The 22,014-nt window shown below is 42.0% G+C and overlaps 1 protein-coding gene across 2 annotated transcripts in view; it reads left to right on the top strand.

The window, feature by feature from the left end:
* Nucleotides 1-21,026, top strand: part of LOC309555048 (troponin I, cardiac muscle-like) — a 46,073-nt gene extending 25,047 nt beyond the window's left edge. The window contains exons 5-6 of one of the 2 annotated variants that reach the window (XM_082256868.1): nucleotides 5,785-5,885; nucleotides 20,754-21,026. In XM_082256868.1, coding sequence (XP_082112994.1) covers nucleotides 5,785-5,880 — 96 coding nt within the window. In that variant the 3' untranslated portion in view covers nucleotides 5,881-5,885; nucleotides 20,754-21,026. Of the gene's footprint in view, nucleotides 1-5,784; nucleotides 5,891-20,753 lie in introns of those variants that run through there. The other variant, XM_082256867.1, reaches the window with a different exon arrangement.
* Nucleotides 21,027-22,014: the final 988 nt, after the last annotated feature.

The raw sequence follows: 22,014 nt of genomic DNA, 5'->3' as shown, positions 1-22,014 counted from the left end.
GAGCCAGGTCTTCTTGTCCAACATCAGTGCCTGACCTTGCAAAGCTGCTTCTGAAAGAATGGTTAAACATTCCCATAGACACACTCCTAAACCTTGTGGACAGCCTTCCCAGAAGAGTTGAAACTGTTATAGCTGCAAAGGGTGGGCCAACTCAATATTGAACCCTAAAGACTAAGACTGGATGCCATTCAATTTCATGTGCGTGTAAAGGCAGGTGTCCTAATACTTTTGGTAATATAGTGTATCCCACCCACCCCCTAGTTCTAACTCTCCTGCTTCAGTATAATAGTAGGTGGTATGGGTGTAATTTACATGGTTACCTTTCCTCAATAAATCACAGTTTAACAATTCCTCTGTTGTCACTCACATAACAAAATGTTAATGCATTGGTCATGTGATATGAGCAGCCCATTACGGTTGACACGAGTCGGAGGTTGGAGTCAAGGTGGGTGTGATCTACACATTTTTCTAGATAACCTTAATACTCCCTGCATCTATGGTAGGGCAGCCATTCTTTCCATAGACATGACTGGTGGTGGGAACCCATTTGTGGCACATTCAATCAGTTTGTGGGAGCAGAAGCCAGTATTGGTGTCATTTTCTTTTTTTTTTTTTTTTTTTTTGATTGACGAGCTCCACCCAAATGTCATCCTCCTAAGATGATCTCCTTTGCCTGAAGTCACATGACCACTCATATAGTCACTTGACTGCCACTGGAGGAAACTCAAAACAGCAGTTGCCTTAGGAAAGGTACATATTTAGCCAGTTACTGACATAAGGTATGCTGCACACACCCAAGAAAAATTAATGAATAAATACTTGTGTGTATCAAACTTATACCAGCAATTCCCAGCCATCATTTTGACAGCCAGGACTTGCTTTATTTACAGATGTCAGGAGCAAATCTTTCAGCTTCCACGTAAACACTCAAGAAAGCGTATGCAATTCTAGGAAGAGATAAAGTGAAATAATGTTATTATTGCTTCATTGTAACTTTTCTTGTTCATTCATGGCAGATCAAATGGGTGAAAGACTTATTTTCAAACACTGGTCAAACCAGAAAAAGTGCATTCTTTAGATCTTTTGTCTGTAGATTGCATAGAAAATAAAGACAGTATTGCCACAGGAAAGCCTTGTTTTTAGAAAAAAGAATACATGTAATAAGTAATAATAAAGTTTCTCAGCCTATAGCTGAAATGAAAATGTTGGTCCATAATGCCCCGTACACACTATCAGATTATCTGAAGACTTTTGTCTTCAGATTTACCTTTTCTATGTAGTGCAAGGGCCTGCCGGATTGCATACAAATTGAAAGTGTTTAGATTTGACCTCATATTATATGGTTTTGGTAAGTCTGCAGACAAAAGTCTTCAGATAATCTGATAGTGTGTACAGGGCATAAGGGGTATACAGATGTGTGTCAGGCACCGTTCACACACTGGCGTAACAGGTCGTGGGCAGAATTGCTGCGATTCTGCCCGTGTTCCCAAATCATTGCAAATCGCGGGATGCCAGTGCGATTCCTGTGACTTACAATGGCACCCCAAACGCGGCACGATTTTTCCATGATTGTTGCTCAACGAATAGTGGTAAAATCGCGCAAACAGAATGGCAGAACACCTGTCACCCAAAAAAAGTACAAGAACTGTTTTTTGGCGACAGGCATCCCGTGATTCTGTTTGCAGGATTTTACCGCAATTCAGCGACAATCATAGCAAAATCATGCCGCTTTTGGGGTGCCAATGCAAGTCTTGGGAATCTCACGGGTGTCCCGCTATTTGCACTGATTCGGGATCGCAGGCAGAATTGTGGCGATTCTGCCTGCGATCCGATATGCCAGTATGTGGGTGGAGGCTAAGAGCTGAACTGTTTAAAACTTAAAGAGGAAGTAAACTCCCCTCTAATGTTTGTACCTATAGGTAAGCCTATAATAAGACTTACCTATAGGTACTGTAAATATCTCCTGAACTTGCACCGTTTAGGAGATATTTACTGTATACTATGCTGATGATGTCATCGGCGCATGCGCTCTAAAGGAACGGCCACCCATGCTGTTTCCTCAGAGCCCTGTGCTGTGACACATGCGCAGGTTTGCCGTCACGCAGCTCCGGCCAGTCACGCAGCTGGAATCCACAGACCTGCAATGAAGACGGGGGAAGATGGATGCGGCCTCCAGCAGGGACAAAGAGGGCTTTGTTTGCAGGTATCACATAATGTGCTAGTATGCGATGCATACTAGCACATTATGCTTTTACTTTGCAGGTAAAAAAAAAACGAGTTTACTTTCTCGTTAAAGTGCTACTAAACTCACAACTGTAAAATCAGTCTGTATATGCAGTAAAGCATGCTTGTTATATTCACTGTGGAACCTAAGGGGTTAATCCTGTGCATTGTGTAAAAAGGCTGTTTGATCCTGTCTTCTCTGATCCTCTCCTTCCTCCACTGTCCACAGTCCATCTCCTGATAGAACAGAGCCTTGGGCACAATCTGCACATGCTCAGTTTGTTTGTTTTTTCTTGGAAGTTTGCATGTTTGCATGTGATTAGCACAGAGCCAGCACTGTCCAGACAGAGGGTCAGGGGTCCTGCAGCCTCATAGGACAGTCAGAGGAGAATGAAAACTCCTCCTACAAGCTTTAACCATTGCTCTGCTGGACACTGATAGAAATCACAAGACTGCTCTAACTGCTGATGAGAAAAGGTGTTTAGCAGTTTATATTTCCTAAAATAATTGCATTTCCATGTTCTGTGTACTGTGGGAGACCAGATATAGTGAATGCAGGGTCCTGGAATTAGTAACACAAGCCAAATTGTTGATAAGAAATCTTTCCAGTGGGGACACACATGTAAGAACATTAGAGTTCCTGACAGAGGCGTAACTGGAACCTTCAGGGCCCCCCCCCCCCGTGCAATAAACCATGAAGGGCCCCCCAGACCCCTTCCCTTCAAGCCCGGGATCTCCTCCCACTGATCCTGGGTCCCTGTACTCTCATCTCAGGGCCCTTTATTATGTTCCCGCAGCGGGAATCTTTCACAAGTTCTGCAGTGGGCCCCCTTCCTGCCATCTTGGGGCCTCCCTACGGTGGTGGAATGCCAGGGCCCAGTCGCAAGTGTGACCTTTGCGATCCTGGAAGTTCACCCACTGGTGTCAGTAGTTTTTATTTTTTGGTATTTTAATTGTATACATTTTTTTTTCATTTTTTTTTATTTTTTACAATGTCACTGACTATGACTCTGTCGATTCATAAAAGGAAGGAGCTGGTAAATTACATATTTACCAACCCCTTACTGGTTCTCTATTGTGACACATCCCCTGCAGCAGCCGGCAGGAGAGGGGAGGGAGCACAGTGGGGGGGGGGGGGGAACAGGGGAGCACACAGGGGTCCAGAGACAGCTGAACACAAGTGAACTGGATAGGAGGAGTGGCGGGGGCAGCATACAGAGGAACAAATCTCCATTTTCCCCCTGCAGCTACAGGAGGAAAATGGAGGACAGTGATTTCTCTACATGCTGCCTCCGCCCCCCCTCCTATCCAGGTGTACAGGGGAGCCGCAAAGGCCCCCTGGAGCATGGGGCCCGGTTGCAACTGTAACCACTGCAACCCCTGTAGTTAAGCCCCTGGTTCCTGACAATGTTTTTATTGCTGTCCATGGTTTGTTGTCCCGGGTAAACTTCACATCTTGTTTTTTTTTTGGCATGAGCATTACAGTGACAAGAATGAAGGGACAATTTACAGAATGAGAGTGCAGACAGAAATAAAAAGTTGACAAAAATGTTAAAGGGTAACTCCACTTTCGTGGGGAAAAAAAAAATCAGCAAATACAGAAAAAACAATATAGCGTATACAATTCCGAACAAACAAGTCATATTTTAATTGAATGTTGTTAGAAAATTACCTTTTCTTTTCAATCTGCCGCTATTGTTATTTTCTGGAAATGCAATGCAATATGTCTACCTGGAGGTGTTCTGTACACAGAATGTATACTGACCACACCCCAGAAACATAATTTCCTGCTTGTGTGATTGGCTCACCAATTTTCCCAGAAGTCTGCCTAAGATACAAGTTAGATTTCAGGCATCCTCTGCAACAAAAATGTCATTTTTGGTGAGATACTCCCAATAGGAACACTCCTAAAGGGATGCAGCTTCCCTCAATAGAGCCCTGCAGTTGCCACAGATGATAGATAATTATGAAACCACTCCCATTTGGCACACTCAGCACAGGGGCACAGAGGAACAAACAGGGATTTCTTCAGAATAACAAAAGGAAGAAATCTGCAACAAAGTTTGTTAAAATCCCTGCAATACACAGAGATCACCCAAAGGGGAGTATTTTTTTCTCAACAAGAGTAGAGTTACGCTTTAACTCACAAAAAACTATTTAAATAAATTATTTTATGCCTTTGGAAATCCAGTTATTATGCTGTAAAAGTAGCAGTGCCATCATAATTGTGATTTTCAAATCTGTGTAGGGACGAGAGCAGAACTGTGACAGGGATGCCGCAGACCCACCCACTATCTCCATACCATAGGATGGGTGGGTGTTCAGTACTCCAGCTGGCAAGAGAAAGGCCTTTGGTGTAATATCAGGCCCTAAGTCAGGGGTGTCCAAACTTTTTTCAAAGAGGGCCAGATCTGATGAAGTGAACATCCGTGAGGGCCGACCATTTTACCTTTGGACTATTCAAATTAAATACAAACTAACTATTTTATGCAAAGTTTATTGCAAACGGCATACTTTTCCTTTCATCACATGGATGACAAATCTAAACGAATGTTAAATCGCTCTGCCTTTCATATCTGAAGGCCAGTATGAAAAAAAAATCCAGGAAACTGAAATATATGTCAGGAACATTGTAAAGTACATTACATATTATTGGTAATAAAGGTTATCTGTCAACTTTTAAGTTAAAAAAAAATATGAACAGGAACATAACACCAAGTATACATGTTGTGTTCAAATATATTGATAACTGATTTAGACCAACTGACGTTAACTGAGATTTTACAATGTATTCATCTCAATCCGGAGCATGCGTGCTCCCTAATCAGTCACACAAGGGTTAACAACATATAAGCGCTCTATGAGACCCACCGATGATGATTAATGATGGCAGCAATAATAGTCATGAATGATGCCAATGTATTTTTCCAAATTACCTGTGGGCCGTATTAAAGCAGCCCGGGGGCCACATTTGGCCCGCGGGCCGGACTTTGGACATGCCTACCCTAAGTTGACTGCAACATTACTAAATCCCCTTATAAGCCTTTTATGTTATGATTAAGCGCTGTTAGCTGAGTAAACCGTGTTAACATTTTTATATCCTGGTGCTCGCTGTGCAGTATATGCTTTTATTTGTTGATCACTACAGTAAAGATTTTGGTATTTTTCCGGAGACATTTATCCATTTCCCCCCTTTATAAGCTTATATAATGTGAAGTGAATCTGGCTTACGATTTTGCTAATCATTTTACTTTGGTGCTCAAATACAGACACTGTAATGTACTATGTTTTTTTACATTTTTATTTCAAAATTTTCCTCTCTACAATCGAGTCACTCCAAAGCCCAGCTGCCCTTTCAAAGTCCTAAAACTCTAAAATCTTTGGCACACTCCTACTCTGTTCCACTATGCAACTGGGCATTACTCTGTTGCCTGCTGAGATGCTCCATTGGATAATGGGATGGCTGGTTCTCATTAAATTACATATAGTTGGCACCTTGTTTTAAAATGTGCGTAGCTGTGCTGAAGGAATAATTAAGTCAATTTTTTTATATTCTTTCAGGAAAAAAATGTTGAAGTTACTGACTGGCGTAAGAACATTGAAGCTATGTCTGGAATGGAAGGCAGAAAGAAGAAGTTTGACACCAGTAATGCATAGAGATGGTAAGTGGTTATGTCATGTAGAGATGAAGTTATTTTACATTTTACAATATTCACACAAAGCAGATAGACCAGTGGTTCCAGCATAACTTTGCTTTCACCCCCCTCCTCTTACCGATTACATGTTTTAATTCTCTCTTGGATGAACTGCCTGTTGCCTTGCTTTGGTATTATGCTGTTACCTGCGCCCCTTTTCTGGCATACTTTAGCATAGTCCCTTCTTTTCTCACCATCTTCTTAATGCCCTCTTTCTTTACTCTCTGTTGCATAAAATGGAGCATGAGAGGATGGTTGCACAGCATTAAATCATATGACAAGCTTGTGCAATCCCATCCATAAGCACTGTGAGAAAAATGCTAAATTAAGCTGTATTCTTTTTATGCAAAATACAAATAAAAGATAAATTAGGTGGCCTAAGCACAGTTCTAATGTTCCCTATTGCTAATTAAAGGGAAATGATCATGTACAGAGTACAGCGAGTTATTATTATTTACTTGAAAGGTTTTTTTTTTTTTACTTTTGCTTTTACATGTTACATGCTTCCTGTTTTGTATCAGTGTACATGGTAACAGGTCCTCCTTTCTAAAGCATGTGGCTTATGGGGACTGGGGGTATTGAGGGTGGCTTGCCTGGTTGAAAGTCCTCTTGTCCCTGGGTTGGAATGCATTGCTGGCTCTCAGTGTGGAATATGGGTGAGTTATAGCAAAGTGTCTGAAGTTGATACAGTGAGATTCCCAGTGTGCTGGATCCTTGTGGGTGAGGCATTCAGCAGCAGGAAGCTAAACAGTCAAGGTGTGGTACCCCAGATCATGTATGAAAGAGGCTTGTAAGCCCTGTGATGGACTCCTGACACCCCAACTGGGTATCTCTGCCAGAGAGCTGCTTCGTTGTCTCTGGAACACAGGAACAAGGGATTATAGCTGGGAATTGCACCCAAGAACTAGACAGGATCAGCTTAGGTGCAAGAAGGAACAGCCTTTATTGGAAATTCACACAGAATTTCTATCACACAAACTCAGATAATAGCTTGATCACATTATCCTAAACAGTTCCCACCCCAGACAGCCCAGTGCCTACATAGGAATACATGGAACAGAGACACCCATATGGTATTATATCAGTAATTTAGAGGGGATTCTGAGGGTGCAGCGGCAATCCCGGGGTACTATTCGATAGCTCCAATCCCAAGGATGTCCCACCTATACTTCCTGTGTTATCTCAAGAAGTCATCCTAGTTTTGGAACTACAGAGTTGGCCTTTATGTTTTAGAGTTTGGAGAGTAGGAGTGGTTGAGTAGTAAAAGATAACTGGGCAGGGCTGACACCACCTAGTCCACAAAAATGCTGTTTGTTTTAAGCCAACAACAGGTCATTTCCATCTAGTTCAATCAACAGAAAAAAAAAAAAAACAAATAGAAAAACTCCATATACCCAATCCTTTATGCACAGTTGGTCCAGAGAAAGACCAACAAATAAAGAATGATCCAATTTGCTCCAGGCAGGGAAAAACATTTATTCCTGATCCCCCAGGAGGCAATAGGGTTTACCCTTGATCAGCTACTCCTGGTATTATTAACTATAAATGTTAAAATGTGGTTATATTTTTTGCATATAGGAATGATTTCAGCTCTTTTTTAAAAACAATTAACTGAGCTGACCAGAATTGGTCCTTGAGGGAGTCTATTCCACATTTCAAAGCTATTACTGTGAAGAAACCTTAATGTATGTGAATTTCTTTAGCTTCAGACGTAAAGTGCCCCCATGTCCCCTGTAGTGACTTGAAAAGGAATATCTCTACACCAGGTTCACCAAATGGACCACTTATGTATTTATAAATGGCGATCATATCACCCCTTAGTTGCCTCCTCTTCAGAGCCAATAAATTCAGTTCCTCTAATCTTTCCTTATTGCTGAGCTCCTCCATGCCTCTTATCAGCTTAGTTGTCCATCTCTTTCTTTCTGTAGTTCCCCAATATTCCAGCATACCTTTAATATAAACTGAATGTCAAAATGTGTGGTACATACAGAAATACATCGGGCAGCTGAAGTTATATGCATATCGTTTGCAGTAAAGTGCAGCTTGGATGCACCACAATGTAGAAGCGGCACATTTAATGAGCCACAATGTAAAAGTGATGCATTTTAGAACTACCACAGAGGAGAGCTGGCATATTAAGGGCATGAAAGTGTCTTAGTCCCAATATGTGAGAATACAAAAAAGAAGAATGTCCAAGGGACTTTGTAAGACACAAACCACAAGGTATAAAGTGTACAAAATGTATTCAATCTTAAACACTTTGGTACATACAATTGAAACCATTCTGATAGACATAGGTACATAGATATATGCATAGGTTTCCATAGTTACATAAATCAAAGTATGACTGACAATCCAAGGTTTAAATGTAAATATGATAAATGTAGCTACGTGTTTCGCGGGACAATGCTTGCTTCCTCAGGAGATGCATATATAAATGCAATTGTGCATAATAGTCCTAACGAACTTCCAAACCAGGGTAAACAGTGAAGTAGATTCATGGTTCCCATAGGACTCCCCATTGCAGATGAAGATGAAGGAAAACAGAAAGAGATCCCCAAACTGTCCATGTAGTTCTCCCCAGGGGCTGTGGAGGGGAGGGGGCCAGCCAGACAGGCAAGCATCCAAGAAGGTGACAGGGTGTGACAGTGGTCAGGGATGTACAAATACTTCCCTGAATATTCCAAAAGGTATGCACACCACAAACCAAACAAGCTCACACCTGATAGACAACAGTCCCTGGGGAGAACTACATGGACCATTTTGGGATCTCTTTCTGTTTTCCTTCATCTTCATCTCCAGTGGGGATTCATATGGGAACCATAAATCTACTTGAGTGTTTACCCTGGTTTGGAAGTTCATTAGGATGGTATTGTGTCCTACAAAGTCCTTTGGGCATTTTAGAACTATCTAAATTTGGTGCATGAGTCGCTGTCAGAACAAAAGTGTCGCAGATGCTTCAGGCTGGGTTCACAATATGTGCGTGGACGCAGCTCACAACAGGAGTCCGTTGCGTCCCTATTCTCTATTTCAGGGATGGATCAGGCCCAAAATTATTTGCCTGAATTCAGACCTGAAACAGAGCCAAAGACACACAGGACACTTGTGCAATGTGGTCTGCGGCCGCTCCGAAGATGTGTGGACCGTCTCCATTGAGAGCCGGTCACAGTCTCCTGTCATAAGAATTGGATGCAGGGAAAATCACATCCAATTTGCATCAGTGAAAATCCGGCCTCAATGAATTTGGAGCAATACAATAACAAGTGGGATTAATGTCAGAAAAGTGGTGCAGCAACTTTTTTGAATTCCCCCAAGTGTGTAATAATGGCCGACCTTCAGAAGTATAGCTTAACTTTTTCAGAAAATAAATCTCCATTTCACAACAGTTCATCATATGGTATTCGCTTTGCAAACAAAAAAATTATATATTGTTTTTATATGTCCACAGATCGTTAAATTGCTGTGCTGACCTTTTAATGCCTCACTTTGTCAAATTACTCAGTTTCAGGTGATGAAAGTATTGATTGTTATCCTTGAAAGTTACACAACTTCAAACCCACATTTCATTGGGCGTTCAGGGGCGATTTAAAAGACATATGTGCAACTTCACTGCACAGATGTCTATTGAAATCGCCCCCAAAGTCGCCAAAAGTAGTGCAGGCAGTTTTATGTGATGTTACCATTTTCTGATAGCACAGTGTATTTTATATATGTATATATGCAGTTTCTCCGCAATACATGTGCATTTTTCCATATTTTATCCCTTTAAAAGCCCTGCAGCTACACAAATATACCTGTTGATATGTCTGCGATCCACCTAATTTAATAGGTACATAGTTGAAGGACTGCAGCACATTGTCACCTGAGGCTGTACTGTACATTCTCTGTCTTTAAGTACTATAAAGTACGGAACACATAGGGGCATATTTATAAAGCACTGAATCAGACATTTGCCAAACAATCACTTCAGGTAAAGCTACCAGGTGCATGTGTTTTAAATAACAGTGATTGATTCTTAACCACCTCAGCTCCTTAACCAGCCTAGCGGTAACCCCGAGCGTGACTCGGGGTAGAATTTTCCTGCTACTATCGGTATCCCCGAGTCACGCTCGGGGTGAATGTGCAGAGAGCGCAGCGGAGTGTCTTACCTTATCCTGGCGATCCAGCGATGAGCTCTCATTGCTGCGACCGCCAGCCGAGATCCCAGCCGCTCGTCTGTCGGTAGGAGGACTTCCTGGTTCCGTTCCCTGCAGCAGCAATGCTGCATGGGAGCGGAACTGGGAGTAAAATTCAAAGTAACACCAAACACAAACATATAAAAAGGAGGTGATACAGTGTAATCTGAGAGGATTACACTGTATCACTTTGGTAAAAGTCACAGTGCCCTCTCAGTGCCCCTTGCCATTGTCATTTGTGTGAAATAAAATAATTTGAAAATGGCTTAAAAAAAGCGCTGTCCTGCATATGCGCTTTTGGATCAGATGAGCGACTGCGACAGCGACAGCGGCAGCGACACGGAGCTGCTCGCAGAACAGAGCAACAGTGAGTCGTGCTGAGATTTGTCATCTGACTCTGACACCGACACTGATCCAGAAAGTGACGCCGATGATCCCGCACCTGACCTAAGTGATGTGCGCACTTGGTGCCCTTTAGACAGCGATGCGGACCAGGCAGCGCCCCCGAGATTCCGTTTCACTGGATCTCCTGGGATGAAGGTTGACGTGGAGAGTGACAACCCTCTGGCGTACCTGAAGTTATTTCTAAATGAGGAGGTAATTCTAAAAATAGTCGCTGAAACCAACCGCTACCATGAGCAGCAGTCCGCTACGCTGCGCGCCAGATTTTCCCGATCCAGAAAATGGGAACCGGTCAGTAAAGAGGACATCTGGAAGTTTCTGGGACTCATCATCCTTCAGGGGGTGGTGGGGAAACATCTCCAGAAATGGTATTGGACCACCAATAAGATGCTGGCCACTCCATTTTTTGGCACAGTGATGTCCGAGTACCGTTTTTCTCTGATCATGAAAAATTTACATTTTGCCAACAACGAGGAGTTTGATGAGGCCACGCATCCTGCGCCCAAACTCAAAAAAATCTGGGAGGTGTGCCAAATGGTTGTCACCAACTTCCAGCGGACCTATGTGCCAGACAGGGATGTCAGTGTGGACGAAAGTCTCATGGCCTACAAGGGACGCCTGAGCTGGATCCAATTTATTGCATTCAAAAGAGCGCGGTTCGGGATCAAATTTTACATGCTCTGTGAGTCGTCCACAGGATATATATGGAATGCTATCATTTACACCGGGAAAGGTACAAAGTTCAATCCCAAGTACAGCGGCTATGGGATGGCCACATCCTCTGTCCTTTCACTGCTGGACCCCCTTTTGAACCAGGGATATTGCGTGACAACAGATAACTTTTACACCTCTCTGGAACTTTATGAAGTTTTGCTCCTAAACAAAACTGATGGGTATGGTACTGTTAGGCCAAACCGGCGGGACATGCCATCAATGTTTAGCAGGAAAAAGCTAAAAAAAGGAGAGATGGTTGCCTTTCAAAAGGGTAAAATGATGGCAATGCGGTGGCGAGACAAAAAGGACGTGTGTCTCATGAGCACCGTGCACAGCACCTCCACTGCCATGGTCCGCACAAAACATGGAACAGAAATGCTGAAGCCGCAAGTCGTGATCGACTACAATCACACGATGGGAGGTGTCAACCGAGCCCATCAGGCAATGACCTTTTACCCGTCGATGCGGAAGCAACAAAAAAAATACTACAAAAAGATTTTTAGGCATCTCCTTAAACAGTGCCTTTGGAATGCCTATATTCTTTACAAAGCCAACACTGCCATACCCCTTGTTCATTCGGACTTTATCTGGAAGGTGGCTGAGCAGATTTTCGTCAACCACCCGACACCATCATCAGTATCTGCTAACAGACCCGGACGACGCGCTGTTGACGTTGGCAATCCAGAACGCCTGACAGGCCGTCATTTTGTGGACTTTGTACCGTCCACCCCAAAAAAGTTAGCGCCTACCAGGATGTGCGTCCTCTGCTGTTCTAAGAAGGCAATGGAAGAAAAGTCCGAAAGGAAACAAGGTACTATTGTCCAGATTGCAACGTCGGACTTTGTCTAGTGCCCTGCTTCAAACTTTTTCACACTCAGGATGTGTATTGAATTTCATTATTTTTCATTGCATTATTGAATAAAATTCTATTATTGATTAGATTATAATTCATGTGTTTGTGTTTCAAATTCATCACATCTGGGATGTCTACTAGAGTCTTGTTTTGGTAAGTTTTAAGTCAGTAATTACTAAGAATTGTAGGCCTTTAATACATAACGCCAAATTTCCATGCAAAGAATTGTACCGCTTTTGGTACAGAATTCCTGACAGAATTATACCACTAGGGAGGTTAAGGTTTTACCCCCTTCATGACGAGGCCATTTTTTGCTTTTTAGCACTGTGCTACTTTATCTGGTGATTGCGTGGTCATGCAACACTGTACCCAAACTAAATATATATAATTTTTTTCACACAAATAGAGCTTTCTTTTGGTGGTAATTGGTCACTTTTAATCACCACTGTTTTGTTTTTTTTTAATTATATAAACAAAAAAAATCCCAATAAGTGTATATTGAGTGATTTGCGTGAAAGTTCTAGCGTCTACAAACTATGGTGTAAATATATTGGGATTTTTTTTTTTACTACTATTGATGGTGATCAATGACTTAAAATGGGACTGCAATAGTGCGGTGGGCAATCCTGACACTAACTGACGCTCGAGGGGAACTGACTAAAACAGTGATCAGTGATAATACTATACACTTTACTGTACTAATGACACTGGCTGGGAAGGGGTTAACATCTAGGACCATCAAGGGGTTAAATGTGTGCCTAACAATGTGTAAAATGTGTTGCTTTTTACTAAAGATCTCTTTGTTTCTTATCCCTGCTTTGCAGGAGAAACGGAGAGATCGTTCCCTCTGTACAGAGCCCTGTGTTGATTGTCAACCCAGGGCTCTGGGGTGTGATTGGACACAGCCGATCAGCAGGTCCCTGCCATGACTCATTGGCCGGGAACTGCTGACAGACTCCTGCTGTGTACAATCACAGCAGGTGGTGGTGGGCCTGGAAGCAGTCAGCGATGTACCAGTATGTTGCTTTGTCTGCACAGACCGTCCACCCATAGTACATTTTGGGCGGGTGATCCTTAAGTGTCTAACCAATAAATGTTTGGTGAAAGCAACATTTACTGCTTTACAAATATGCCCCTTAGGTTGTGGTTTACAGTCCTAGTTTAGAAGGCATACAGAAAACAAGAGTAATAAATCACAATAGGAATTAGCAAAGTAGGCAAAAGTAAAGCTGGGGTTATATTACAGAATTCAAAGAATGCAGCAGGTATCCCATATTCACAAACTCAGGGCGCTGCTCAAAGCGCTGCAAGACTTTCTGAAAGCAAAGATTGGGTGTTGATGTTCAAACAAGCTCAACCAGGCTAGCAGAAATAGATTGGAAAACAGAAGGTGGAAACGACGCACACCAGAACCCACCCACTATTAAGAGAGGTAAAAATACGGCTTCAGCCTGAACTGCTTCTCTGACATGTTTCGCCATGCTTCAATCTCTATGATTAAGCCCCGTAGGCAGGGTGAAACATGTCAGGGAAGTATAGCCGGGAGGAGTACAGGCTGAAGCCGCATCTTTACCTCTCTAAATAGTGGCTGGGTTCGGGTGTGAAGAAGCGTTTCAACCTTCTGTTTTCCGATCTGTTAATGCAGCAGGTAGGCTGCTGCTTGAATGGAGTTGGCCTTAAATGACCACGCATAGAAGAACCCATGTTTCTTATTTGCTGATTCAGTTTGATGGAAACATGATTTACAGTATTATTTACAGCTGTAATAGTTGACTCTTAGCCAAGGATTATATTGTTATGTAAGGCAAGTTACACCCATATCTACTAAAGACTTAGTGGAGAAAACAATGACTTTACAATTTGCATCAGTCCTTCCGCCTTCCATAAAACAAGTTAAAGTGTAAATAAACTCAAGAATAAAGCTGAAGATATTACAGCTTACCAGGCCCTAGAAAGATGGTGGCTGTATTTTTTTTTTTTCATGTATTTTTTTGTTTATACCTGGTTATCATGGCAGTAACTCATTTTCAGTTCTAGGGTGGCATCACTCACTTATTGTACTGTATCTATAAAAGAGCAGTGGTGTCACCCTAGAACAGGACTACAGAACATCTCACACTCTCCTCATCTTCATCACATAGAGGTAATAAGATAGAACAAAATTCTTTCAACTGTATTTTTAACAGACCAAAAGGGAGCTATTCAAAGAAATGGATTGTTATGGTTCACATATACTTTACACCTACAAATACAATGGTATTTCCCGGGAACAGTGACAGTTTTCATAGCAATCGATGATGATATTGTGGTATTTTTTTACACTGATGGTGGATTAAAGGTCTTCCTGTCCTGTTTCTGAACATAAATACAATCCAAGAGAGCACTAAACAAATATCCAAAAGTTCAAGGAAACCTAATATTAAAATTGTTTCATAGCAGAATAAAGCCAATGCATTTTGAGGGGGCCACACACACACTCCCCCCCACATCCAGGTTATTACAATCAGGAGCACTCCCTTAGCCCTCATTCACTCTGAGGGCGGGTTTAAAAATCATGCAAGTTCAGCTGAATAATAATAAATATTATTCTTGTTCTTATTAGGACTTTTTCGGCTAGGGCTTTTGTACTAGCAGGAGCAGTGCAACCTTCTACAAAACAAAAAGAACAGGATGCTGTTCCCACTTACGGTCACACAAAACAACAACAATCAAAAAAAAGCAAAAAAAAAAAAAGGGGGGGGGGGAATTAAAGAGAAAAGGGGAGAAGGGAAAGAAGAGAGGAAAAGGAAGCCATCTCTGTCCCAGGGGTTCTCTATGGATATGTTGGCTCATGGTAATGGTTTACAGTTCTAGAAATCGGGTGTGTGGTTGCACTAATGGGAAGTAGTCTAGCCAGGGCTGCCAGGTGTGTAAAAATGTATCATGTGTATGTGTTAATATTGCCGTCAGTTTCACATTCACCAAGGTGCCGTGCACCCAACTTTTTACCTCATCTTCCACGCTTTTGCAATTGTCTGCTTCGAGGCTGAAAAGATATGGGTCACTAGTGTGTGCTCACGTTTAGTGGCATCGTCTGTTGGTTCGTGTAAGAGTGCCTCCCAGGGATCTTTTTGTAGATTTATATGTAGCACCGAATTGACCATGTTATACACCCTTAACCAAAGGCTGTTAACCCTAGGGCATGTCCACCATATATGCTTCATATCACCTAAGTATGAACATCCCCTGAAGCATGTAGAGGGATAGGAAGAGAGGCATTTTGCAATTCTGGCTGAGGTAAAATACCACAGAGAAAGAACTTTCCAGAACTATGATATTGAGGGAAGAATGGAATAATGCTTCTCATATTTTTTTCCATGTCACTGGGGTTTGTGTAGCACCAAGGTCCCTTTCCCAATTGGAGCAATAGGATGGGACACACAGATTAGCATTATTTAGTAAAGAATTATACAATAAGGAGATAAGGCCTTGAGTGGTGGGTGACATCTGGCATCTGGTTTCAAATGCCGTCATGGTCCTAGACCAATCATGGTTTTTTTGTCAAGGTTTCAAGCAGGTGACAGATTTGGACATAATGAACTTTCTCAGAGTCCAGAGTGTCATATGTATAGGTATTGAAAGGAAACTATACCTCTGGAGGATAAAAGAGACCAAACTGTCGTTAGGCCCTTACTACACAACTGCTGATAACTCCGAAACTCTCAAGACCGGGGGGGCTAAGGGACAGTTAAATATCTCTAGAAGAGAGAGGTGTGGTGATATCATTTGAGCTGAAATTTTATAGAGTCCCACACCGCAAGGGTGTGGGATAAGACAGGTTTTAAAGGTTTAGGGTGGAGTTGCGACAGGGTATAGAGGAGAGCTGGACCGGGTCTGCATCTACTACATCAATAAAGGTCCAAAGGGGTGCGGCCTTTCCTGCAAACAGTTGGGCTAGAGGAGCTAACTGGGCTGCCTTATAGTAGTAGGTTATGTTCGGCATGCCCAACCCTCCCTGGGTCTTGTAGAGTAAGTTTCTGTTTAACCGCGGTTTGGTCAGGCCCCAGAAAATTTTAAAGAGAAGGCGTTGCAAAGACAGCAGCTCATGGGGGGGGGGGGGGGGGGGGGACTGGGAACAGGCAGAACCCTGAATGGATATAACAGTTTAGGCAGAAGGGTCATCTTTATCGCATATATCCGGGGTAGGGGGTGGAATCAGACCTTTGGGAAGAAAAATGTTCCTGTGCCGTCTGGAGAGCGTCATCCGCCAGAGATATGTTCAAGGCACGGGACTTTGCCTGATTTACATAAAGGCCTGAGAGGGAGGAGGAGTTATCTGACAGAGATAACAAATTGGGCAGCGTAGTATGTGGAGAAGTGATATACATTAAAATATCATGGCGAGCTTGTGATGTACACCAGCCAATTCAATGCCTTTGATGTCGGGGCTCAGGCGGATGTGTGCGGCCAAATGTTCCAGGGCAATAATAAAGAGAAGTAGAGAGAGGGGGCATCCCTGGCAAGTGTCCCAGGCTATAGGGAAGGAGGGCGAAGCATGTCCCATGTATTTCACAGTAGCTGAGGGATCACTATATAGAGCAGCTATTCATTGTAGGAAAGGGTCTTCTATGCCTCTGTGGGTCAGAGCCGCTTTTAGATAGGTCCAGGATAGGGTGTCAATGCTTTCCAAATGTTTAGGGAAAGCAGCATTAGTTGGTTAGTTCGACGATGTGCCATGTAGGTGAGGAGGAGCATGTGATGAACATTGTCCGCAGCTTGCCTAATGGGCACAAAGCCTACCTGATCTTTATGGATCAAACAGTGTAATACGTGATTTAGTCCCCTGGCTAAGATTTTTAAATTCGACTTTGAGGAGTGAGATTGGCAGAAGTTGGTCCAGGTTTCAGTGTCTTTGTCTGGCTTGGGAATCATTACAATAGAGGGCTGTAACATGGTTTTGGGTAAGGTTTCACCTTGCTTAATGCTATTGAAGACAGAAGTTAGATACGGAACTGCTACATCCGAAAAGGGCCGTAATGTCAGTGCCTAGGGCTTCCCGTTGAGCAGGCTTTAAGGATGGCAAGGCCATTTCATTAAGAAAAGATGTGAGGTCTATGTGAGATATAGTAGCTTTTGGAGGGGAGTAAAGGTGATGCCAAAATATTTTACTGTTTTTCATTGGAAAGGGCTGAACTATATTTGATTTTATATGATTATTTGGAGGTTGTATTTTAGGTGCCAGCTGCTACATATTTGATTTACAGCTCACTTCTACTTTATTGATTGTATAGGCTTTTAGCATTGTTGGCCCCAGAAGGGCTGCTATAGGGCCCATTCACGCTCAAGCAATCGGTTGAGGTGTGTTGGTGCATGTGTGTTGCATTCAGACAGCCCATAATTATCCACGGACTGCCATGATCCACAATTCCTTGTATGTGTGTTGTGCTGCTGTGCATCATGCTCTTCACTCTGCTGTACAGAGCATTAGAGCATCATCACAATAAATTACAACACAATGCACTGCACATAGAGCAAGTGTGTTGCCATGCATTGCAGGAATGTGCTTGTTTTACTGTTTATTGCTGCAAGACACAATTGTGAAGGGGCCCTTAAACATATAGGAAAAAGCCCCACTGCAGCAGGGGGCCTCCAGATCTAAAACCATTTTTGTTTTTAGCCCTGAGGTTTTCAACCCTTAAGCCTAAAGGCTTCAGGTTTGGGAGTTCATAAAAAGCATTTATTTGATATATTGGTAGTCTAGTGTTTTTTTATGTATGTGTAACAACCTACCTAGAAACCAGACCTCCATTCCCAATTACCTGGCTGCATGTACATGCAAAAAATCTGGTGCTTTGTTATCAGAATCCAGAATGACATGCATAGGTGTGACCAGCCTATTGCATTAGGGTGTGCACCCCAAAGCTCAAACACGTGTGTGCTTGTGTATACAGTATATATTCTTGTACGGTCTAACAAGCAGGGCCCTCTGATTCCTATTGTATTAAAGTGTATTGTATTTGTACTGTCTACCTTCAAGTTGTAAAGCACTGCGTAAACTGTTGACGCTATATAATAATAATAATAATAATATATACTTTATATAAAAAGTAACACTTAAAAAAATGTACTCCCCGCGCCTAGGATTTTTTATATATATAAGATGTTTAAAATTTATCTATAAGTATAGCAGCAGCAGTAGTATAAAATCATGTATAAAAAGGAATAGTCCTGGTAGGGGCTATCTACAGCGCTTGCTAAAAATAAATGTGCAAATGTGCAAATAATATCCACAATTGTGCAGATGTGCAAAGAATATTGTGCAAACAATATAATATAAGTGAATGTGATCCCAATAATTTCATAAAGTTGTGTGTGTATATATATATATATATATATATATAAATGATAAATCATATAAACCGTATGAAATTATGACATAAAATCTATAAATGTTTAAATAAACAAGTGAAAGTGAAAAAGTCAAATTTTTGGTGTTATCGTTATTTCTTGCTTCAGGAAACTAGATGATATAGTGAAAGTGCTCAGTGATATAAATCCACAGTTTTGGTGACTTATTATTATAAAGTGCAGGTGCTGATTTCCTTTCTTCTGTGATATGATTTAAAAAATAGGTAACTTACCAGATATAGTGGGTCTCATATGCCATTCATAGACCATAGACCATAGACCACTCACGCTTGTTGTTAAGTACCCTAGTGCTGCTTCCTGGCTGTGCTGGTGGTAATTCCTCTTCACCGCTCCATAAGACAGCATATGATGTTATTTAAAAGGGAAGATAAAAAAGGCTCCAAATAGTGTGATACCGTTTTTAAAAAAGGGGTTTATTCCCATAAAATCCAAGTATAAAACAAGCTAAAAAGCAGTAATCGGCAAAAAAGGTTTTTGAATTCCATGACTGTATAATGCACCTATGCAGAGCGGCGTACCTCCGCTCGCCACTCTGCATAGGTGCATTATACAGTCACGGAATTCAAAAACCTTTTTTTGCCGATTACTGCTTTTATACTTGGTCTTCGTAGATTTGCAGTGGTCTGATACTCCTTCCATTTCATGGGATGTTTAAAGCTTGGGAAATCTCTTTGTATCCAAATCCGGCTTTAAACTTCTCCACAACAGTATCTCGGACCTGCCTGGTGTGTTCCTTGTTCTTCATGATGCTCTCTGTGCTTTAAACGGACCTCTGAGACTATCACAGTGCAGGTGCATATATACGGAGACTTGATTACACACAGGTGGATTCTATTTATCATCATTAGTCATTTAGGTCAACATTGGATCATTCAGAGATCCTCACTGAACTTCTGGAGAGAGTTTGCTGCACTGAAAGTAAAGGGGCTGAATAATTTTGCACGCCCAATTTTTCAGTTTTTTATTTGTTAACAAAGTTTGAAATATCCAATAAATTTCGTTCCACTTCATGATTGTGTCCCACTTGTTGTTGATTCTTCACAAAAAATTACAGTTTTATATCTTTATGTTTGAAGCCTGAAATGTGGCAAAAGGTCGAAAAGTTCAAGGGGGCCGAATACTTTCGCAAGGCACTGAACATGCCCCTTACAATGTAGTGACCAGCATACATGCCCCTTACAATGTAGTGACCAGCATACATGCCCCTTACAATGTAGTGACCAGCATACATGCCCCTTTCAATGCAGAGACCAGCGTGCGTGCGTGCCCCCTTCAATGCAGTGTGTGGGCCCCCCCCCCCTGAGGCATCACTTCACTTACCTCACACTGGTGCCTGGCGTGCTGCTGCTGACGGGAGTCTGGACGGACGTCTTCTTCCTCCTCGACTAGACCTGCATGCGCGCCGCTGCCCTCCTCTCTGACAGTGGGCGGGAAGGTGACGTCGGGACGGTGCGTGACTAGTGCACGCACTGCCCCCCACGCAACGTCACAGCCAGTACAGTGGGGAGTGTCGGGGGGCGCACAGTGCGCCTCCTCCCCTCGCTAGCATCCGCCCCCCGGAGCCTCGGCAATGGTTCTAAAGAGCCGCATGCGGCTCCGGAGCCGCGGGTTGCCGACCTATGATTTAAACATTTATAGATTTTATGTCATAATTTGATACAGTTTATATGATTTATCATTTTTATATATATACACAACTTTATGAAATTATTGGGATCATATTCACTTATATTATATTGTTTGCACAATATTCCTTGCACATCTGCACAATTGTGGATATTATTTGCACATTTTGCACATTTATTTTTAGCAAGCACTGTAGATAGCCCCTACCACAATAATATATACTGACAGTGTCAGTAGAGCAGTGGACGGTGTAAGTCGTTTTTTATTATTTTATTTTTTACAATTTTATTTTTTAAATAATATTTTTACAGTTTTTATAGGAGCCCCATTAGAGGGCTTTGGTGAAATATTAGGGGCCTAAACAGAGCAAATCTGTGCCACACAGGGTGATTAGGGTGTGCCCAGGCACCTATGGTGACATTATTACCTCACTCTGAAAGCAGGCACCACAGCTTTTGCATGTACAGGTAAGTACAGCTGCAATGTTTCATAAATATCTGTATACCTGAGGATTACTGTGTAAATAGTTTCTGATTAGGCCTTGTTCTTGCTCTAATGCACACAGCGGCACAGTTTGTGGTAACCTTTTTTCTGTATGTTGTGATGTGTTCCATTCAGCTTCAACAATTAAATTTTATACTCATTTTTTTGTTACAGAAAAGAAGAAAATAAAGATTTTGAAGATCTGCAACAATCTCCCAAAGACTACCATAATTTGTGATTATTACATATTGTTTATCTTTATGTCCAAATCCCTGAATCTGCTTTTCTAGAGGTATCCATGCACAGTAGAAAATAAAGTTTTTTTTAAAGAGAATGTGAGCATATTTTTCAGATAGTATTCTAAAGTTTACCTTAAAGTAAATCCATATTCTATGTTTTAGAATTCTCGGCAACTTTCCTCAAAGTATACACGCTGTACAGTAATTGCCTCACATTGACAACTTGCTGTGTGAATCTCTTATGCCCCATACACACGTGCAGATTATCTGCAGACTTTTGTCTGCAGACTTACCAAAACCATATAATATGAGGTCAAACCTAAACACTTTCAATTTGTATGCAATCCGGCAGGCCCTTGCACTACATAGAAAAGGTAAGTCTGCAGACAAAAGTCTGCGGATAATCTGCACGTGTGTATGGGGCATTAGGCTCCATTCACACCAATGCGTTTTTTCATGCTTTTTGCAGAAATGCAGGACATTTTTCTAACATGGGTTCCTATGGAACACATTCACATCAATGCATTTCTGTGCCTCTGTGTTTTTGGAAAGGGTCTTTTCTAAACGCAAAACGGTGCTTTTTTTTGCTTTTTTGGTTCAATAGACTTCAATAGAGAAGCTGCAGAAGAGCATGTAGTGTGTATTTACCGTGACTTTGCCGTGATTTGCATCTTTAAATCTGCCCAACAACAAATCCCCCCCCCCCCCCCCGCCCCAAAAAAAAGCATTAAAAGACAAAATAATAATCGCTGCAAAATCGTGGTAAAACCGTGGAAGGAACAGCAAAAAGCACCACAGAAACCAGAAACTCTCAAACACAACATGCATAGGTGTGATTCAAGCTTTTAAGTTGAACATTGGGTGGTTTATCTAAAAATACCTAAAAGGCAGCCTGATCTTTAACTGAATGAGAGTACACAGTGGGGTGACAACCCAGGTGCTAACTGCTAGGCAGTGGATTAGTGTTGTCAACGTAAAATAGGAAGTAATGTAACTGGCATTATGCAAGAAAATGGAAAATTTAGAATCTATATTAGTTTTCTATTTATTGTGGTCAGTGTTGCCCTTGGGAGAATTTCCCTTCATGTCCTGTTCAAGTAACAATGACCACTGCAACAGGAAGTGAAATTTCTCTAGCAGGAACACAGCAAGAAAAAAAAAAAAAACCTGTCGAGTTGCCTTTCCCTCACATTCTG

Source organism: Pelophylax lessonae (assembly GCF_965119305.1).
Source record: "Pelophylax lessonae genome assembly, chromosome: 4".
In the NCBI taxonomy this organism is placed as follows: domain Eukaryota; kingdom Metazoa; phylum Chordata; class Amphibia; order Anura; family Ranidae; genus Pelophylax; species Pelophylax lessonae.
The sequence above is the reverse complement of the archived record's forward strand: the minus strand, read 5'-3'. Positions and strand labels throughout refer to the sequence as shown.